The sequence below is a fragment of the Kogia breviceps genome, chromosome 19, assembly GCF_026419965.1.
Source record: "Kogia breviceps isolate mKogBre1 chromosome 19, mKogBre1 haplotype 1, whole genome shotgun sequence".
In the NCBI taxonomy this organism is placed as follows: Eukaryota; Metazoa; Chordata; class Mammalia; order Artiodactyla; family Physeteridae; genus Kogia; species Kogia breviceps.
The window spans coordinates 5,312,658-5,332,741 of record NC_081328.1 but is presented as its reverse complement, the minus strand read 5'-3'; the positions used below and the strand labels follow the sequence as shown (position 1 = coordinate 5,332,741).

Here is a 20,084-nt window from a genome sequence, read left to right as displayed (position 1 = left end):
GCTGTGCACAGACCCGCTCCTCCTAGAACTTCCTCTCCTCAGCGCACATCAAGTAGCCCCCCTGAAGCACACCTTTCATTCTGCCAGAAGAGGAACATTTAGCTGCCCTCATGCCTTAGAGGCAGTTCCCGAGGAGCTTCCATCAGCCAGCTCACTGGCTTGCTGCTCAAAGACCCCAGTGCGCTAGTCTAGAGCAGCATTAGAGGGAAGGTGGTGAAAAAGCAGTCTGACTTTGAACCATGAGCATTTCATCTAAGCCAGTCGTCTGAGTTCTGAGAGCTCAGTGCTTTGTCAGCTTGATGAACCCCTGTTGCTCTGGGTGCTGGTGGCTGATCAGGGCTCAACAAGGGTCTGGGAGGAGGAGGAGGAGGAAAAGAGGGGCAGGAGAAGGGCCACAGGCACATAGGAGGGGGGTGAGAATTATCAGAAGGGAGCCTCACCCACTGCCCAGGCCATAAGCCGCCTTTTCAAGTCCTTAGGATGTGCTTATTTACTTAATTAACCATTTTCACCCATGGAAGCAATGCTCCATCAGCCGTGAGACAAAGTAAGCCCTATTGCTAGCCTGTAAATCACCTTCGTGCAAACTCTAAGGTTCCCCTTCCTGCAAATGTTTTACTGCCACCTGCTGGAAACGTTCCATAATGCACTCATGTACACGGACCACAGAGTGAGTGGCTCTTCCTCCAGCTCTGCCCGCAGAATCAGATGTGGTGGCCACGGGAGAAAGTCTGTCACCCTCCACCCCTGTTCCCCGCCTGAGGGCTCAACCTAGACACGCTTGGGAGGAGTCATCTGAGTATGGCAATATTGTTTGCTGTGATTTTGCAAAAAAACTCGCCTAGGATTCTGTCCCTGACCAAAGCTCACAGGAAGGCACTCCACCTTCACATGAGCCCTTGTGTTCCAGGTTCATTAAAGTCGGAGACAAAGAGTGTGAGTACAATCCCAAGTTCCAGCTCATCCTTCACACCAAGCTGGCCAATCCTCACTACCAACCCGAGCTGCAGGCTCAGGCCACCTTGATCAACTACACCGTGACCAGGGACGGCCTGGAGGACCAGCTGCTGGCCACTGTGGTCAGCATGGAGAGGCCAGACCTGGAGAAGCTGAAGGTGCGTCAGGTACCCAGCAAGGAAGGGAGGAAGGAGATGCCCTGCCACCAGACCTTGCCGTGTGCCCCGCTCTGGGATAGGTGGGGCTGTTCCTCCAGAAGCTGAGCAGCGTGGTTTCACTAGAGCTCAGAGGAGCACCAGCACCATCCAGCCACCTGGAACACCCTACTGGGAAACAGAGGATAGAGCAGGCCGAAGAACAGGAGGCAGGAGGCAGGTGGGAGAACCCACACTCCTGTCCAAGAGCAGGGCTGGCACAGGCTGTACAGGAACACGTTTGGGCCTCTCACCACATGTGCTCCATTCTGTGTCCAGAACTAAGTGGGGTTCAGTCCTGCAAGGGCAGTAGAAATGGATTCAGCCACTTTAGGGTCGTGTCTTAGTCAGCTTGGGCTGCCATCACAAAATGCCATAGACTATGTGGCTTGAACAGCAGACATTTATTTTCTCACAGTCTGGAAGCTGGAAGTCTGAGTTAGGGGTCCAGTTTCTGGTGAGACCTCTCTTCCTGGCTTGTAGGTGGCCACCGTCTCACCATGTACTCATAGACCTCTTCCTTGTGTGTGTAGAGAGAGCAAGCTCTCTGATGTCTCTGCTTATAAGGGCACTAATCCCACCATGAGGACCCCATCCTCATGACCTCATTTAACCTTAATTACCTCCACTTCCAATACAGTCACATGGGGGATGGGGGAGTTAGGGCTTCAACATATGAACTTCGGTGGGGCGGGCACACTTTTGTCCATAGCAAATAGTATCCTTTTTCCCCTCTCCTTAGACATGATTAGATTATAAAAGCAGAGGGATGTTAGAGTGCCAGGGGGCTAATTTAAATTGGGAAGGTCAGAAAAAGATTCTGTGAGGAGGTGGCATGAGACTTTGGCTCAGAGAGCCCGCAGCAGAGAGAAGAGTGAATTCTGGTTATAAAGCAAGATGGAGGCACGTGTTTTTAAGAAACAGAAGATAGCCCAGGATGACTGTGGCTGGGGCCTCCAACAAGAAGTGTTCTTTCCATGGATCCAAAGGCAATAATCCCAGGCTGAACAAGAGCAGAGAAACCGCAGCTGCCTGAGGTTACATGTGCACTCACTCACAGTAAGAGAGTGCCCAGTGCTTTAGGACGTAGACCCTAACAATCAAAAAGGGAGAGGAGGTAAGATCTGCCTCGATACCAAGAACCCACTCCAACCTTAAGGAGGGCTCCTGCGATCATCTTGTCGAAACTGTATAAAACCATTTCTAGTTGTTGGTTTGTTTTAAGGTCATCTATAGGAGAGCTCTTGCCTTGGGGGGCAGCAAAGTGGTGATAGAGAGGACCTTCCAGAGAAGTAAAACTGGACCCCACCTTCTAACTATTCCCAGAAATAACTTCCATTTAGTGACTAGACCGTGTGCCAGCATTGTGCTAAGCCTTGCACGGCACTCCTACGAGTAGGGCCAGGGTTAACCCAGCTGAGGTTATGACGTGTTAAGAGGTTACTCAGCCCAAGGTCACGTGACTAGTAACTGGTGCAGTTGGGGTTCAGGTCACCTGCTGATTTTGTCTACTTGTGGTCCCAAGCACTCTGCTATCCTGCTCCCAGTTTGCTAAGGGAAGGGATTCTGGCCCATAACCCTTTATCTATTCAGACCTACCCCGAGAACAGGATGCTCTGGGCTTCTACACCTGACTCTCCCTTATGTGATATTTGCAGTCAGATCTCACAAAGCAGCAGAATGGGCTCAAAATCACCCTCAAAACATTAGAAGACACCCTGCTTTCTCGCCTCTCCTCGGCCTCCGGGAACTTCCTGGGAGAAACGGCCTTGGTGGAGAACCTTGAGATCACCAGGCAGACCTCTGTGGAAGTTGAGAAAAAGGTAAGACCTGGCAGCCTAGGCTGGCGGACAGAGGCCCTCCTCCTGCTCCCGGAGTCCGGCTTCTAGGGGAATAAAAGAGTAGCAGATGGCTCTTGCATCTTCCTGAGTTTCTCCTAGAAAGTCAAGCTGGGCAGGAGTCCTGAAATGACTGCCTCACATCCTGCACTACGGATGGAGTGCCCCCATCTCCTGGGAAATGCTCTTGACAGCTCTACTCCGCAAACGTTTGACGAGCGCTTACGTCTGTGCAGGGCCTCGTGTTCTGTGCAGGAAATAGTCGCTCAAACTGAATACCTCAGGGAGTCCATGGAATTGCCCTGAAGCTAAGGAATCACTGTTGTACAAGTTGGCTGGTTCAGGCATGATTGCACCCAGAGAAAATTCACAGCCTGCCAAAAGCTCACAAGTCTGATTTTAATGGGAAAACTTCAGTGACGTCCAGGGAAACTCAGCTCTCAAAAAAAAAAAAAAAAAAAGTATCATCCCGAGAAACTACTTAGCATATAGCTTCCTTCCTTTGTTTCACGACGGGAGACTTTTACTCCCCCTTCGTGGGAATAAAAGTCTGCCCTTCCACAGCAGACTGCCGAGGGCCCCCTACAGGGGCCCTTTCACATTCTCAGTTCTGCTCTTGGACCAGAAGAGGAATTAAGTTACTGGTTCTGAGCAGGATAATCGGGTCTGTAACAGTGCCCAGGAATGATGCACCTTTGAAGGAATACCTTTGTTGTCAGTTTATTGGGATTTCTCCAAATATGAGAAATAAGGCTTTGTTCGAGGTAGGGACAAGTTTGGAAAAATGAAAAGTAATAATGGGCAGGGCAGATAAACCAGGTCCTACTCACTCTGAGATAACAGACAACTAAGGCTGGAATGAGAGTCTGAAAGGAGGAAGGCCCAGCCTCGCCTTGTCTCCTCAGTTGCTGTGTGACCACCAGGTTTTACTGCTGGTTCTCTACGGCCTCCATGTCTCTAGAGAGGGGCATGCAGAGTTTGTAAAACAATTGTGGTAGAAGTTCCACTGCCCTGGGCAGGAGAGATGGGGGAACAGAGCCCAACTCACACAGAAGGAGAAGGTCAGAGATGGAATTGACCATGTTGGTCTCTTCTCCCTACCTCCTCCTCTCTTCCTTTATCCTTTTCTTTAAAGTCAACGAACAATTATTGAGCACCTGCTGTGTGCCAGGCTTTTTGTATGCAGCCTTTTATTCTTTTGTTGTTTCTTTTCGTCTTCTTTCTCTTTCTCATTCATCCATCCAATGAATATTTGGTGGGAAGCTGTTATATTCCAAATTCCATGGCAGAAGGTGGGGGTACCACAAGGAAGCCAAGAATCCCAGGCTTCCAGGACCTGGTCCTCTGAGGGAGAAGGACAGGCAATTACAGAACTGTGGCGAGGGCTATGGGAGAGGAAGCGTGGGGAGTCATGAACACAGGAAGAGCATTCAACCCATGTTGGGTTAGCGGTAGAAGGATGTTTCCCTTTAGTATGAGTGGAACATTGAGAGATTGTAGAGGGGATGGAAGTAGTCACTGGAGATGAGGCATGAAAGGGAGGCTGGCTCCATCACAAAGGATTTTGTAGACCATGCTAAGAAGTGTGGGCTGTAGATGGGAGTTAGGGTTCCTAAAAGAGGTGGGTTTTTTTCCCTCTTTAGACAAGAGAGTAACAAGATCAGATCTGTGCTTTAGGAAGATCACTCCAGCTCCAATCCAGGGCAGAGCTTGGGGAAGCAGGAGGCAGAGAAAGCAGGCGGAGGTACAGTAATTCAGATTAGAAGTAATGGCATTCTGAAGTAAGGTTGGCAGTGATGGTACAATGAAGTGGGCAAATTCAAGAGCTATGGGCAACTTCAAGGAGATAGAATTGGAAAACTTGTTAACTGATTGGATAAAGGAGATAGAATTGGAAAACTTGTTAACTGATTGGATATGATTATATATGGATAAAAGTATTGTCGAGGAGATGTCTCAGTTCCAGGAATAAACATCTAGATGGGTATTGGTACCAGTACCTGAGAGAAGAGAGCATAAGTGGATTTGGGGCTGAGAGGAAATGATGATTTTAGTTTATGTCATGTTGAGTTTGAAATGCCCCTGGGCCATGCACATGGGAACATCTCGTGGGTTTTGGGATATATGATCTTGGCTGGTGATAGAGTGCTGAGACTTTTTAGTGAGTAGTTGAAGTCACCTGGGCGTTGTGTGTGTGCAGTGATAAGCCTGGGAGTAGAGCACTGAAGGATATTAATACATTTCAGGACAAGTACAGAAGGTGGAAAGCATGGAGTAGAGAGGAGATGGGAGGAAAAGCAGGTCAATAAGGCATTATGAAAGAAAGCATTTCAGGAAGGGATGTCAATGGTGTCCAATGATGCTGAGAATGCAAGTAACATACAGCTGAGATGTACCCACTGAATTTTGCAAAAAGGAGTTATCAATCATCTTGAGGAGAATGGTTTCCATGAAGTAGCAGAAGCAGAAGCCAGACTGCCTTAGAATGAGAGTAAATGGGAGTTGAGAAAGGGGAAGTGAGTATAGACAACTCTTTAAAGAAGCTAGACTATAAAATGGTAGAAAGAGAAAGGATTGTAACTTAAGGAGGACATAGCATCCTTGGAGGATTTTTCTCCAAAATGGCAGAGATTGAGCTTGCTAAGATCCTAGCTGGACATTGGAGGATGCATGGATTGTAAAGGAAAAGGAGCCATTGAGAAGAAGAGTTGAATGTACAGTAATGAGAAGTAATGATTAATACAATGGGGTACCTAAGAAATCAGGGGAAATGTAATTCAGGTCACTGATGAAAAGCTTATCTTTAGAAATATGGAGAGTTAATTCCAATATAATGGGGGAGAGGGGGCAAACATGAATCTACAAATAGTCCATAGGTCAATGTGAGCAATGGGGTTGCGGGGGGGGGTCAGAAAATTAAGGGAGTGGGAGGGAAGGCAGAATTAAGGAAACCCCTTCCTCATGGTCCCTATACAATACATCTGTGAAAGCATGAGTGCTAGTCATGGTCATCTGCTTAGAATGAGGGGATGGTGGTGAGGTAGTGTGCTTGGGGAAAGGAGTGAAGGTTTACAATAGTTGTTGTGCGAGATGGGAATGAAAGTTGACTAAGGACATAGATTAATGCACAGCATTAAGGACCCAGGTGAGCATGAACAGTATGAATCTTTGGTAACGCATTCTGAGCAATTATGTGATTTTTATTCCATTCCGCTCCATCCTGAGAATCTTTGTCTTTTAACTACTGAATTTAACCAATTTACATTTACTAACATTACTGATATAGTTGGATTTCTTTCTACTATCTTAATTTGTACTTTCTTTTAACCATGCTTTTTGTTTATTTTTTCTCCTTTCTTGATTTTTATCGTCCTCTTTTATCCCTTGCTTATTTTAAAGTTATTTACTCTATTTTATTAATTAACCTTGTTTCATTTATATATGAGAAATATATTTCATTTTATATGTGACTTAACAATATATGTATTGACTTAACAAAGTCTAAAATTAAGCACAATATCTAGCCTCTTCCAAAACAATATTAGGACGTTAGAATACTTGGTCATTTTTTCCATCTTCTGTTACTATTTTATAACACTTTAGTTCCACCTTGCTTTTATCTACTACTTCCAAACTGATCATGTTTTTTATAGTCTTTGTTATTTTTTTATAATATATATTTTTGGGCCGCACCACACGGCATGTGGGATCTTAGTTCCCTGACCAGGGATCCAACCTGTGCCCCCTGTAGTGGAAGCATGGAGTCTTAACCCTGGACCATGAGGGAAGTCCCCAGTAGGCTTTGTTATTTAGATTGACTGTATATTTAAGGAATTCTTGCATCTCATTTATTCCTTTTGGATTCAGTTTTCTTCTGATTGAAACAAATAGAAACAAATAATTACTTCTTCAGCAGCTGTCTTTGACATTGACTGCTTCTTCAAAGTAAAACCTCTGGTCTTTAATCAATTTTGGAAAATTCTTAACTATTATAGCTCAAATATTGCCTTTCTCTCTCTATTCTCTACTCATTTCTGTTAGATGTATTTCTTTTTCTTTTTTTTTTTAGATGTATTTTAAATCTTTTCATTTTATCTGCCAAGTCTCAACCTCTTTTACATATTTTCCATCTTTATTTCTCTCTGAGCTGCTTGTGTAACAATTTCCTCAGAATTTATCTTTTAGTTTGCTTATTCTCTTTCAACTCAAGTCCATTATTTAACCAGTGCACTGAGTTTTCCATTTTAATAACTGTATTCTTGTTTTTAGAAGTTCTAGTTAGTTCTTTTTCAGATCATGTCTGTTCTTTTTTAAATAATGTTCTGATTTTATGCTTTCTTTTATCTCTACTGCTTTTAAACACAATTAGTTAATGGTAGGTAGTTCAATCATCTTCAGCTCTTGGATGCTAATCTTTCTGGGATTTTTTTTTGGCGGGGAGGTAGGGGGGTCTTCTAATTGTCCCCTTTGGTAACACTTCCTCCTGAAGTTTGTAATTGTTTATTGAGAGCTCATCTTCAGTAGGGATCATTATTTTTTCCTGCAGGACTCTCATGAATTATCAGTAGTTTCACTCTATGCTGGAGCATAAGACAGGTCATACTGAGGTGGTATTTAATAGCATGTTCTTACAGAATCCCTCTCTGATGCTTAGGTCTCTTCTCATTTTTACCTCTGATAAATTTTCTGAAAATAGACCTCCATTGAAAGAGATCTTCTTTGTGAATTTACATATTAGCTCATAAAAATTAAGAAAACAGAAAATTAGATTATGCTGCTTTTACTGGATTCCATTGATGGCTTATTTTTCAAGGTGTGTGTGTGTGTGTGTGAGAGAGAGAGAGAGAGAGAGAGAGAGATCTCCCACATGTTCCCACTGGAGGGGCTGACACTTTCACCTTGTGAAGGACCAGGAGTGTGTCATCTATTCCTCACTCAAGCTCAGTTAAGGAAAACCATGGCAGCTTTCTACCCTCTAGCTGCTCCCCCCATCCCGGCCCACCCACCGCACACACAGACACAGTGTGCTTACACAGAGAGGCCACACTGATTCTCAGGTAGCCCTGGTTGGTTTGAACAATGGACCACTATTGATTTTTCTAACAGGTGTAGGAGGCCAAGGTGATGGAGGTGAAAATCAACGAGGCCCGGGAACACTATCGGCCGGCAGCTGCCCGGGCCTCTCTGCTCTCCTTCGTCATGAATGACCTTGGCAGGATCCACCCGATATACCAATTTTCTCTCAAGGTGACTTACACCTGGAATTTTCTGAATAGTCATAATTCAGCCATGTAATACAGCCAGTGCAGCTCTCCATGAGGGCTTATCTATGTGTTTCATTAGCTGTGGCAGCTCTTTAAGATCAAATCCAGGAGAGCAGCTACATTGCCTTACAGTCCTGCTCTCTTTAATTGGGTCTTTCATGACTCATTGGTTATTTGGCTAGAACAGCAGGAGAGACTACAGCAGGTCTTGGCCTCACTCACTAAGTACATATATTACAGCAGGAACTATGCTTACTGGAAGTGTGGAAGAGGAGACCAAGAAACATGAGAAGTGACCCCTGCCCCAAAGAGCTTAAAACCTAATTGGGGTGATCAAATGTGCATGTAATTTTTATCAGTTAAAACCAAAGCAGGCCATGATAATAGTCCAACTTTAAATTACTTTCCTTATTACCCTAATATCCTCAAAGCTACTGCTTTATGGTTGCTGAAATATTTCTAAAACCAAAGATGTTAGCAAATTGTAAGTGCTGACTAAGCTTATCTTACTCATGAAAAAATAAAGACCTATAAATTTTAAGTACATCTCTGAAAGTATATCTCTCTCCCCTAAGGCATTCACCTAAAGACCACCTTAGGGGGTGGTGGAGCATTTCTGAACAACTTCTCTGGTTTAACCCAACAAACAGAGAGGACACACACACACACACATTCAGAGCACACACCCCATTCTGTGAAGCTCAGCTGCCATATGGAGGCCAGGGTGTGGGGATGAGGTGAGGGCCTCCACTGCATGGAACTCATTCAGTTGGAGATGGCATTCCATCCTGTCCCAATTCCCTTCCCTCAGCTCAGAGTCTCTGCAGATTAAGTGAACTGTGTTTGTAATCTTTTATGTTTATAAATGAAATCCAATACTTGGCATTATATTCAGGTCAAAGCGCCATATGAAAGAATTATAAAAGATTTCAAAGTAGCATAAAAGTTAGCATAAGCCTAGTAACTACGGGATCACTTCCATAGTTCTGAGAGTAGTTGAAATCTACCTCAGTGACTCTTTCTGAAAAAAGGAAATTAGATGAAGCACATGAAAATATGTGTTCAAAACAAACAAAACAAAACAAAAAACAAACAAAAAAACCCAAGAAGACTGGAAATCTGCATAGCCAAAAATTGAAAAGACCCAATTATATCTTGATTTTTATTTTCTTTAATGATTCCTTCTATTCACATCACATTCAAAATGCAGCGTTCCTAATATTAATTTTTTATAAATAGTCTATATCTAAGTTTAAAACAATAGAAAATTGATTCATATGATTTTTATTTCATATTATACCTATAATGTATAGTTCAGAAGATGTAACCAAAGCAGGCTCTGTTCCCACCATTGCAGCAAGGGTCCATAAGAAAAAAGCACATGTAAGTGGACTCACCAAACGATGCAGAATTACTAGAAAGAAAAACAAGGAACACCTGATGTTCTGATCATTATCAAAGGGAAAAGTAGTTAATTGAAAATATTCTAAGTGCCTATTATGTACAAGGGTGTCTTCTAGACAGCAAAGTTGTACATGATATTGATTCTACCATCAGGAATTTTATAACCTAGATGTAGGGATCCCCAACCCCCTGGTCTGTGGCCTGTTAGGAACCAGGCCGCACAGCAGGAGGTGAACGGCAGGCGAGCAGGCAAAGCTTCATCTGCCGCTCCCCATCGCTCCCCCTGGCTCACATTACCGCCTGAACCGCCCCCCACCCCCCCACCTCCCCATCTGGGGAAAATCTGTCTTCCACGAAACAGGTGCCAAAAATGTTGGGGATGGCTGAGCTAGAGGATAGAGTCATCCATCCTAACTGGTTATCATTGACTGTGTTTACTTTCCAACAAAACTTATTGGATTTAATTTAATTATTTTGGCCACTGAACATTTATTTTTCACTGACCAAAACTGTCGGCTCTTCTCTATATGCCCCATAGCTTTGCCCACTTTGTGACAATGTAATAATTTATATGAGCAAATTAAAACGAGCTTAGCAAACTAAGACAAGAGTTTTCTTGTTGCCACTGTACCTTCTTGGCAGGTTATTCTGGGAAAACATTTCTCTGACTGGCAGATCGTAATACTCATCACAGGTAGTACTACTAGTTACGTACGCAGAGCTGTGTAAATTACCAGTGTCCTATCTCCTGTCCCCAGGCCTTCAACATCGTCTTCCAGAAGGCTGTGGAGAAGGCTGCTCCTGATGAGAGCCTCAAGGAATGGGTGGCCAATCTAATAGACAGCATCACCTTCTCTGTGTACCAGTACACCAGCCGTGGGCTCTTTAAGTGTGATAAGCTGACCTACCTTACCCAGCTCACCTTTCAGGTAAAAGTGAATTGAAGAACTTTCCAGAAAACAGGTCACTGTATATGCCCAACCAGCAAGTGTAAAGAAACTTTCTTCTCTTAACATCAGTTTCCATTGTCTGTGAAGACTTTTGCACTCTAAGCAGAGGCATCAGACAAGAAGGTCCAATATGGTGCACACATGCTGCCGCTACCAGTGTACCACTCATGGCAGACATGCTTAATCAACCATTTTACTTTTTCTTGGTGATCCTGGATGATCTAAGATCCTCCTCAACAGAGCCCTCCAGCAGCCACTACCAATCAATCCCAGCTAGCACTGAGGATGAAACTGAATGGCCATACTAGTAACTAGATACTTTTTGAGATGCAGTAAGAACTTTGTCAGAGTATCCCTAATTATTTATTTACCTTTAAGGTTGCAAGTTTAATGTCCAAACCTCCCCCCAGAATAAGAAATTGCAAATGTCCTTCTATAGCCATAGCAGCCTTGGCCTTAGAAAACTCCTTAAGAACGCTGGTTCTCAAGGGCTTGGGGGCATCAGGGCTTCCAGTGTTAATAAGAAACCCTTGCCTTCTGCTTATTCTCAACATTGAAAAACCATGGAGGGCTTCCCTGGTGGCACAGTGGTTGAGAGTCCGCCTGCCGATGCAGGGGACGCGGGTTCGTGCCCCAATCCGGGAAGATCCCACATGCCGTGGAGCGGCTGGGCCCGTGAGCCATGGCCGCTGAGCCTGCGCGTCCGGAGCCTGTGCTCCGCAACAGGAGAGGCCACAGCAGTGAGAGGCCTGTGTACCACAAAAAAAAGAAAAAAAAAACATGGAAATTTATTTCCTTGCATCTATCTCTCTAATCATTTAGGATTGGGATTATTTTTTCATATATAAATTAGAAGCACAGACCAGATTATCCTGTAGGTCTCTTCCAATTCTAAAAGTCAGATATTCCATAATCACTCCTGCGCTGACTCTGTTTGCACGTTCCGAAGCCTAAATTCATGGGGGAATGTTAGTGTGGCTCACCCCTCTCACCCTCTGTGTTCCCCTCTCCAGCCCAGGTGACAGCTTGGCCATCACAGGAGGAACCTGAGCCCCAGCACAGACAAATTTCCCTCCTGCCACTCATTTACCCCAAACCCTAAGGAGCTTCCACCCCCAGCCCTCCTCCACTCCCCTCATAAATATTTCAACCTCATTTTACAAGGGCTTCTTCATGTCACCTGCTATTTCTAGCCTGTTTTCTCCTTAAAAGACTTTTCCTCAAACTAACCAAATTATTTTTTCTTCGTGAGTATTCCCATCTGTAACTTTTCAGCGGAGAATGCCATCTGAAAGGGGCAGGGCAATTTCCTGAGCGCCTCTCTGCGTGAATTTTTAGTTCTAACCCAGCCGAGTGCTTTGCACCACCCGCCCAATGCACCGCACTGATTCCCTCCCAAGCCTCTGCACTTTCCACTGCCCCCACCCCACGGAAATCCTGTCTACATCTTCCCATCGCTTAGCATCTCTAAAACCCAATTCAGGACCCCTTAGAGAAAGTTTAGCCAAATTCATCCCCCACCCCTGCTTGCTGGCCACTCCCCCATTCTGGAACACCATTAGTAGTATTGATTTCACACGTGCACTTCTATTTTGCATATGTTCATCCGTTACTTTGACAGTCTCCTCAAATCATGTCATTTGCATGTGTCTTCTTCTCTGAGATTGTAGGAAGGTACTTCATGGCATTTATGATTGATCCATGAAGTCCTTGCTTAACAAGATACAGTTATTCAGTGTGTGCATTTAACTCATGCTGATATTTGGGGTGAAGTCAGTTGCACCCAGAGGTGATTTGCACAGATATACACTTTCTCCCACTTCATCCTCTTTCAACAACCAAAATTGACGGGCAGGCTCTAGCATTCGAAGTAGCACTAGTTACACTGACTGACAACCCCAGAGATCTCTGGGACCCGTGACTGCTGCCAGCTAAAGAAATGCAGCACTGTCCTCCCACATTGCAGATTCTCCTCCGGAACCAGGAAGTCAGTGCAGCAGAGTTGGACTTCCTGCTTCGATCTCCACTGCAGACAGGCGTCACCAGTCCTGTGGAGTTCCTCTCCCATCAGGCCTGGGGTGGCATCAAGGTCAGTACCAGCCCCTAGGGAGAAAGTCACGTTCTCCTCTCCTGGAGTGTTTTCCTGACACTTGTGCCCAGCAAGCCAGCAGGGGTGTCTTTGGGGGCTCACCATGAGCTGTGTTTAACGTTGGTGCGTCTGTCCCTTTGTCTGCACCCCATGGCAGCACTCCCCCCTCCCAGACCTACGGGGAAGGCTTTGCAGAGAAGGAGCAGGTGTATGTGCTTGTGCGTGGGCTCTGCCTTCAGGATGTTAGGGAACAGAAGGACCCTGTGAGTGTTTCTGACTCAGCTGAGCTGCCTTCCACCTGCCAGCTCTCAGAGACGGAACGCGGGCTCCTCTGTGAGGCCGGGGCTGGGGTGGAGATGCTTCGCAAGCATTTCCATGGAGTGGACAGATGCCAGGCCTCTGCCAGATGTCCATCTCCCCGTGGGTCCTGATGGCCTCAAAGCAAGGAACGCCTTCCAGCCTGGGGCTCTCAGTGGTTAATAACAGCTCACATTTATTGAGCACCTTAAAAATTCACTACCTTATTTTATTCTCATGTTCACCTGGGCAATAGGTATACTTTCTCCCATTTAACATGTAAGAAAAGTGAGATCATTCATCTTATAAGTAGCAGATCCAGGAATCGAGTTCTGGTCTGTCTGATGGCAAAGTCCATCTTCCTTCCATGTTATCCAGCTTAGTTTCATTGGGATTCTACGAACATCGAAAAGATCACAAGCTATGAGCTCCTTTCAGTAGGGACCACGCCTGCATTCACAGGGCTGAGCAGTAAGCGTGGACCGGGTGACCACCAGCCCCAGAGTCTAGATGCACTCTCCAGGTGGGAGGAGGTCCAGTCCACCTGCAGGAGCCCCACGGCAGGTGCTGTTGCTGTGTGAAGATAGGCACCTGCACAAAGTGAATCCTGTTTATAACCTTCCATGTCTGCTGGCTTTCCTACATGTTCTGTAGCACAGGGAAGTCTGAGTCTGAAGTAATATGATTGTCTCTCTATCTTTTTACTAAAATTTTTTGAGACAATGATTCACATGCAATTATAATAAATAACAGAGATTCTTTGTACCCCATTCCCCACAGTGGTCCCATCTAGCTTCCTGTAGCACAGTATCACATCCAGGAAGCTGACATTGATACAATCCACTACTCTATTCTGATTACACCTGTTTTTCATGCACGTGTGTGTTTGTGTGTTTAGTTTTATCACACACTTTTATCATGTAATCACCACCACAGTCAAGACCCAGAAAACTCCGTCTGGTGTGTATGTCACCCTGTTATAGAAACAACCACCTCCTCCCTCCCCCAATTCCTAATGCCTGGCAACCACTAATCTGTACTCCATTTGTATAATTTTGTCGTTTCAAGGATGTTATATAAATGGAGTTATACAGTATGTAACCTTTGGGGACTGGCTTGATCATTCAGCATAACTCCCTTGAGATCCATCCAAGTTGATTTACTTTATAACAAAACCCCAGCACTTAATCATTTATGTGCATGCTGCCCTCTTCAAAGGAGTCATCTTGGGAAACGCTACCATTGCCCAAAATGTTTTTCTAACTTTTTTTCAGAGTCTGTAGCTATTCTTTTAATCATCTTTAGGGCTATGTCTAAATCAAGAGTCATCAAACTTTTTCTGCCCAGGGCCACATAGCAAATATCTAGGCTTTGAGGGCCACACTCTGTCACAGCGATTCAACTCTGCCAAAGTCACACACCATAGGTAAGCAAATGGAAATGGCTGAGTTCCAATAAAACTTTATTTACAAACACAGATGGTGGGCCAGATTGTCCCTGCAGTCCACAGTTTTCTGATCCCTGATCTAAATAGTAAAGGTGTGATTTGATTTTTTATATATTAACTCCGTTTGTCATTCTGAACCCAGTCTGGCAAATGAGGAGAATAATATGTTGGGAAAGAAACAAGGGGGAACTCCATTCACAACAGCAACCCCAAATCACAAAGTTATAAAATGCCTAAGAATAATTATAATAAGTGCAGAGCATATGTGTGGAAAACCATCAGCTTTTCTAGGCTACATAAGATAAGATATGAATGAATAGACGCAATCTAGAGTAGCACTGTCCAAAAGAAATATATTGCATGTCACATGTGTCATTTAAATTTTTCTAGTAGCCACATTAAAAATGCAAAATGAAAAAAATGTAAAATGAAATTGATGAAAGTAATTTTAATAATATATTCTCCTTAACCCAGTACAGCCAAAATATTATTATTTTACTATGTAATTGTCACAAAAGTTATGTGAGATATTTTATATTTCTGTAAATGTCTAAATTCTGGTGTGTATTTTTTACACTTATAACACATATCAATTCAGGTGCTAAATCTTCGTCAGAAATACTTGATTTGAATTTAGATTTTATAAAATTTAGAGTTAAAACACTTGATTCATATACCCAAGTTGTTTCGAACATACTTCAAAGTTCTCCAATTACTAAAGCAATTTCCAGTTTCTAAAGTTAAATTTAAAAATAATTAAAATTAACAAAAAAAGAACAAATATGTTAAAATTTGTAAAAAAATAAATAACTAAATAATATGAAGGAAAAAATCAACTCTACCAAAAAAAAGAATAAATGTGTTAAATTTTTTAAAAAAACATAAATAAGTAAAATGCAAATAAAAATCCTATTCTTCAGTCATACTGGCCACATTTCATTTGCTCAATACACACCTGTGGCCAATGGCTACCTGCTGGGAAGTATGGCCCCAGAGCTTGAGAATAATGACTCAGAGTCTGATGCCCGTATGGAAAATAAATTCTGGGAAGCGGTTCTAAATGAGCCTATTTGCAGAACTGGAGCAATGATGGAGATGGACCAGTTAACCCAGGCTCTGGAGTCAGACATTCCTGGGTTCAGGTTCGAGTGTGTGTGGCCTCTGACAGGTTATCTCTGTTTCCTTGTCTGTTCTGCCAGACACATAAATGTTCAGCAAATGGAAACCGATTATGGTTGTGGTTATGGCTGTTGTATTTGTTTCCTAGAATGGCTATAACAAAGTGCCACAGTCTGGGTGGCTTAAAAACACAGCATTATTCTGCAGAGTTCTGGAGGCTAGAAGTGTGAAATTAAGGTGTTGACAGGTCATGCTCCCTCCAGATCCTCAGGGAGAGGACCCTTTGTTGCCTCTTCCAGCTTCTGGCAGCCCCAGGCACTCCTGGTTTGTGGCAGGACCACTCAGATCTCTGCCTCTGTCTCCACAGTCCCTACATGGCCATCTTCCCTCTCTGTCTTTGCGTCTCTTCTCGTCTTATAAGAGCGCCAGTCACAATGGATCAGAGCCCACCCTCCTGACCTCATCTTAACTGGATCACACCTGCAAAGAGCCTATTTATTCCCAAATAAGGTCACATTCAGAAATCTGGGAGGCTAGTTCTTCAACATATCTTTCTGGGGCATACAATTCACCTTATCACAGTTATGATTATTAATTCCCCAGCTGTAAGGTGTATATATGCTGTGGTTGACATGGGCTGTGCCTGATAGAATTTGTCCATCGAAGGAAAACCTTTGAGGAATGGTGAGTTGCCAAGTTGGGCTCAGTCCAGTTGCCTTTCTCTCTGTTATCCCACAAAGCCATCTGCAGCGAAACTCATAAAGAATAAGTGATCAGGGCTTCCCTGGTGGCGCAGTGGTTGAGAATCCGCCTGCCGATGCAGGAGACACGGGTTCGTGCCCTGGTCCGGGAGGATCCCACATGCCGCGGAGCGACTGAGCCCGTGAGCCATGGCCGCTGAGCCTGTGCGTCCGGAGCCTGTGCTCCGCAACGGGAGAGGCCACAACAGTGAGAGGCCCGCATACCGCAAAAAAAAAAAAAAAAAAAAAGAATAAGTGATCAAAAAAAAAGAAAAACAGGATAAGTGATTCAAAAGCACTCTTCACTGCTTTCATTTTCCGTAGCTCAACTCCAAAAGCGACTTGGTGCAATTTGGTTCCATTCCTCTTTGGTTTGCTTTGCTTTGCTTTACTTCACTTTGCTTTTTGGTTTTGTTTTGTGGTTTAAGCTCATCTGGCTGTTCAGAGGTTTCTGCAAATGAGTGAAGCTTTATCTTTCTCTCTGAGTTTTGTTACGGAGCAGCCATGTCCAGCCCCATCCATCTCCAGCCCAGTGCAGGTCGTGGGCAGGTGAAACACAATGCAGCATGCACCCTCTGACGGATGCTCTTTTTAAGTGTTCAGGTGGCTTTTAGCCTTAAGAAACAAAGGACGTGTACTTGAACAGGACATGATAAAACAAACTTTTTAAAACACCCTGTCTGATGAGGAAGATTGATTGCCCTGTTTCCCGAGAAGGTCTAATAAGCAGGTGATGAATGAAATCTTTGTGATCAAATCCTGCTTTTATTAGTACCCTCTGTAAGGATTTTTAAAGTCTCATCAGATGTTAAACTTTTAGGTAATGGGCATGTTCTCTTCTTCTTTTTTTTTTTTTAACTTAAAAAATTTTTATTGGAGTATAGTTGATTTACAATATTATGTTTCTACTGCACAGCAAAATGAATCAGTTATACATATACATATATCCACTCATTTTTAGATTCTTTTTCCATATAGATCATTGCAGAATATTGAGAAGAGGTCCCTGTGCTCTACAGTAGGTCCTTATTAGTTATCTAGTTTATATACAGTAGTGTGTATATGTCAATCCCAATCTCCCTATTTATCCCTCCCCCCGATTCCCCCTGGTAACCATAAGTTTGTTTTCTATATCTGTGACTCTGTTTCTGTTTTGTAAATAAGTTCAGAGTACCAAGAGATCTTAGAAGCAAGACATACAATGCCATTACCTTGCTGATCACTTTTGGTCAGTCAGCATGTTCTCTTCTTCATTAAAGAATCTCATCTGTGGTACCTGGCATTGTTAGCCTTTGAAAAGGCCCCTCGCTACCTCTCTGAATGCCAATTTAGCACAGTTGTACTTTGCTACCCAGTCCAATGTAATTAGGTTAATTAGTCATTTCCATTTAGCTTATTAGAAGGTTAGAAATCCCTTTTCCTTATTTGGAAGATTAAACATTGTGACTGTGTTCAACCCAGAGCTTCAAGAAAGCGTGTTTCAGACCCAGCCACGGTAGCTGGGAGCCCTGATCACCGTGTAATTTCCTCAGTTTTGTGGTGACACCAGGGGAGGGTAATATGGAACTGCAGGAGGGTGAATGGTGATGCAGGCTGGGAAGAGGGGAGAAGTGGCAGCCTGAAAGAAGAGGAAAGTTTGGTCCTTGGCACAGAGAGAAATAATTACCGCAGCTGCAGCTTTTCGCAGCCTGTCAAGGGCCCTCCCACTGGCCGCCCGGATGTCAAACTTTATTAATGGAGCGCTTCCTAAGCACCAGGCAGCCTGCTAGGCCTGAGGCGTGCAGAGACGGCTCAGAAAGCTCTTGCCCGCAGGGAACTCACAATCTCGTGGGAGTCCCAGACAAGGAAACCGGCAGTTGCAATTCAATAACTGTAGGAGCCCCCAAAAAGCACAAAGAGGGGCTTTAGAGTCTTCGAAGCACTTGTATCTAAATTAGAGTATGAGCTATACAGACAACCGTTACTTGGCCTCATTTTCCAAATGAAAAAGTCAAAGCCCACAAAGGTTTAAAAACAGGCTCTACATCGTAAGAGATAAGAGGTGACGTCGAGAGCAGAGCTCTCATCTCCTGGTGCCTCCTCCACCATCCCCCGTGCCACTCCACGCCACTTCTCAGCACAATGACTGGTACGTTCCTGCTCTGCATGCTAAGGGTGAAATTCGGAAGCCACAGAGCCCATGTGAAAGGGCACTTCAGGACTGGACATGTGCCTCCACACGGGAGAAGAGGCTGGGCGAGCCCAGGTCAAGTGCACGTGTCCTTCTCCAGCCTGACCTCCCCCTTGTCACCTCCACAGTCACACTGCCTTCTTCCATGCCCCACACCCTCCCCACTCCAGACTTGGACTCTGTGGATCCTTCCCCATGAAATGCCCTGCCCTTCTCTCTACCTCTGTCTCTGCCCAGCAGAATTCTACATCCCTACTAAGGCCTCCCTCATCTCTTTCTCTTAGGATTGTAAGCTCCCCGAAGGCAAGTGTATTTTTTCGGTTCGCATTTGTATTCCCAAGTACCTGGCATGTAGCAGGCATCCAATGAATATCGAGTGAATGATCTCACATAACAGGAATGGAGGATTCCTTAAAATTCGTGGCACTGCAGTAGGTGCTTTGGAGACAGTCTGGCTTTTAATCTCATTAGAGAGATCGAACACACAAGTGGAGTTGAGTGACCACAGAAAGGCTGCAGGTAAGCGACCACCTAAGCGAGTGACTTGTACGTGGGCGCGCTGAAGAAACAGGATGGACCCCACCCAAAACGCGGTTCCCACGTCCAGACTGATGACGCCTTGCACATAACTAGAAGGCACGAAAGCGTTTATTACTCACATAATGAGACTTTCTGGGCAGAGCAGGGGAGCTCCCAAGCAGTCTGAAATTGGCTTGAGAGAGCCCGGAAAGGAGGTGTCCTGGGGGGCTGTTCTGGTCGTTGGGGAGTGGGGCGGGGCTTGCACGATACAACTTCCGCTCGGCACCCAAGGAGGGAGCACCCAGGCTTAGCTGCCAGCTTGCCCTGGGGCGGGGCAGGCGAGGAAGAGGGAGGGTGAGGCTTTAAAGCGATCAGCAGTTGCCCGTCCTTTATTAAAGATATAAACTCTGTGAGTAGTTCCACGTGGCCCACAGAAGAAGGGTAGCAGGGCTGTGCGTTAGAGCGGTAGACGTGACTGATTTGGGACTGGACTTTAACAACTTGTAGAACCTTGACAAACAGTCGTGACCAGTGCAAGAAAGGGAAGGAGTGGAATTTGGTGGAGAAGAGAACAGGACCACTCCCGTGATGAAACTCGTGTGAACAAGGCACCAAGTTGGGAGATCGTCTGGCACATTTCCAGGGCTGAGGGCAGATGTGTGTGGACAGAGGAGGGAGGAGATGGGCCACCTGGTTCGCTGGATGGATTCGGGGGAAGCCCTAAAAGAAGAGGTTTGATTCACATGTTATGCCTTCGGATTTAATGCTTAGGGAAGCAGGTGACACAGAGAAATGTTAGAGTTGACGTGAACACAAAGTCAGTGATTCTAGAGGCATTTGAGAGAGGAATTGACAGGCGTTGCTGGCCGAGTGAGTACGGGGATGAAAGAGAAGAGTCACTGACTTCAAGTGTCTGGGCTCCGTGAGCAGAAAAGTCACAGCATCCCTCTTGTCCCTCTTCCCATGCACTACCCTCCAGGGAGGTGCTGCCCAGTATGCAGAGCTAATCATTTCCCAAACCTTGCGTGTTAGTGGGACAGTTTGCTGACGATAAGCTGATCAAAATCCTTCCTCTACCTTGAGTTGACCCGGGGGA

General features: G+C 44.8%; 1 protein-coding gene across 1 annotated transcript in view; it reads left to right on the top strand.

Moving 5' to 3' along the window:
- The window catches only part of DNAH9 (dynein axonemal heavy chain 9), a 263,407-nt gene that overhangs the window by 208,567 nt on the left and 34,756 nt on the right, over window positions 1-20,084 (top strand). The window contains 5 exon segments of the mRNA XM_067021483.1: window positions 911-1,115; window positions 2,810-2,974; window positions 8,096-8,236; window positions 10,416-10,586; window positions 12,574-12,696. Of these exon segments, the coding sequence (XP_066877584.1) occupies window positions 911-1,115; window positions 2,810-2,974; window positions 8,096-8,236; window positions 10,416-10,586; window positions 12,574-12,696 (805 nt within the window).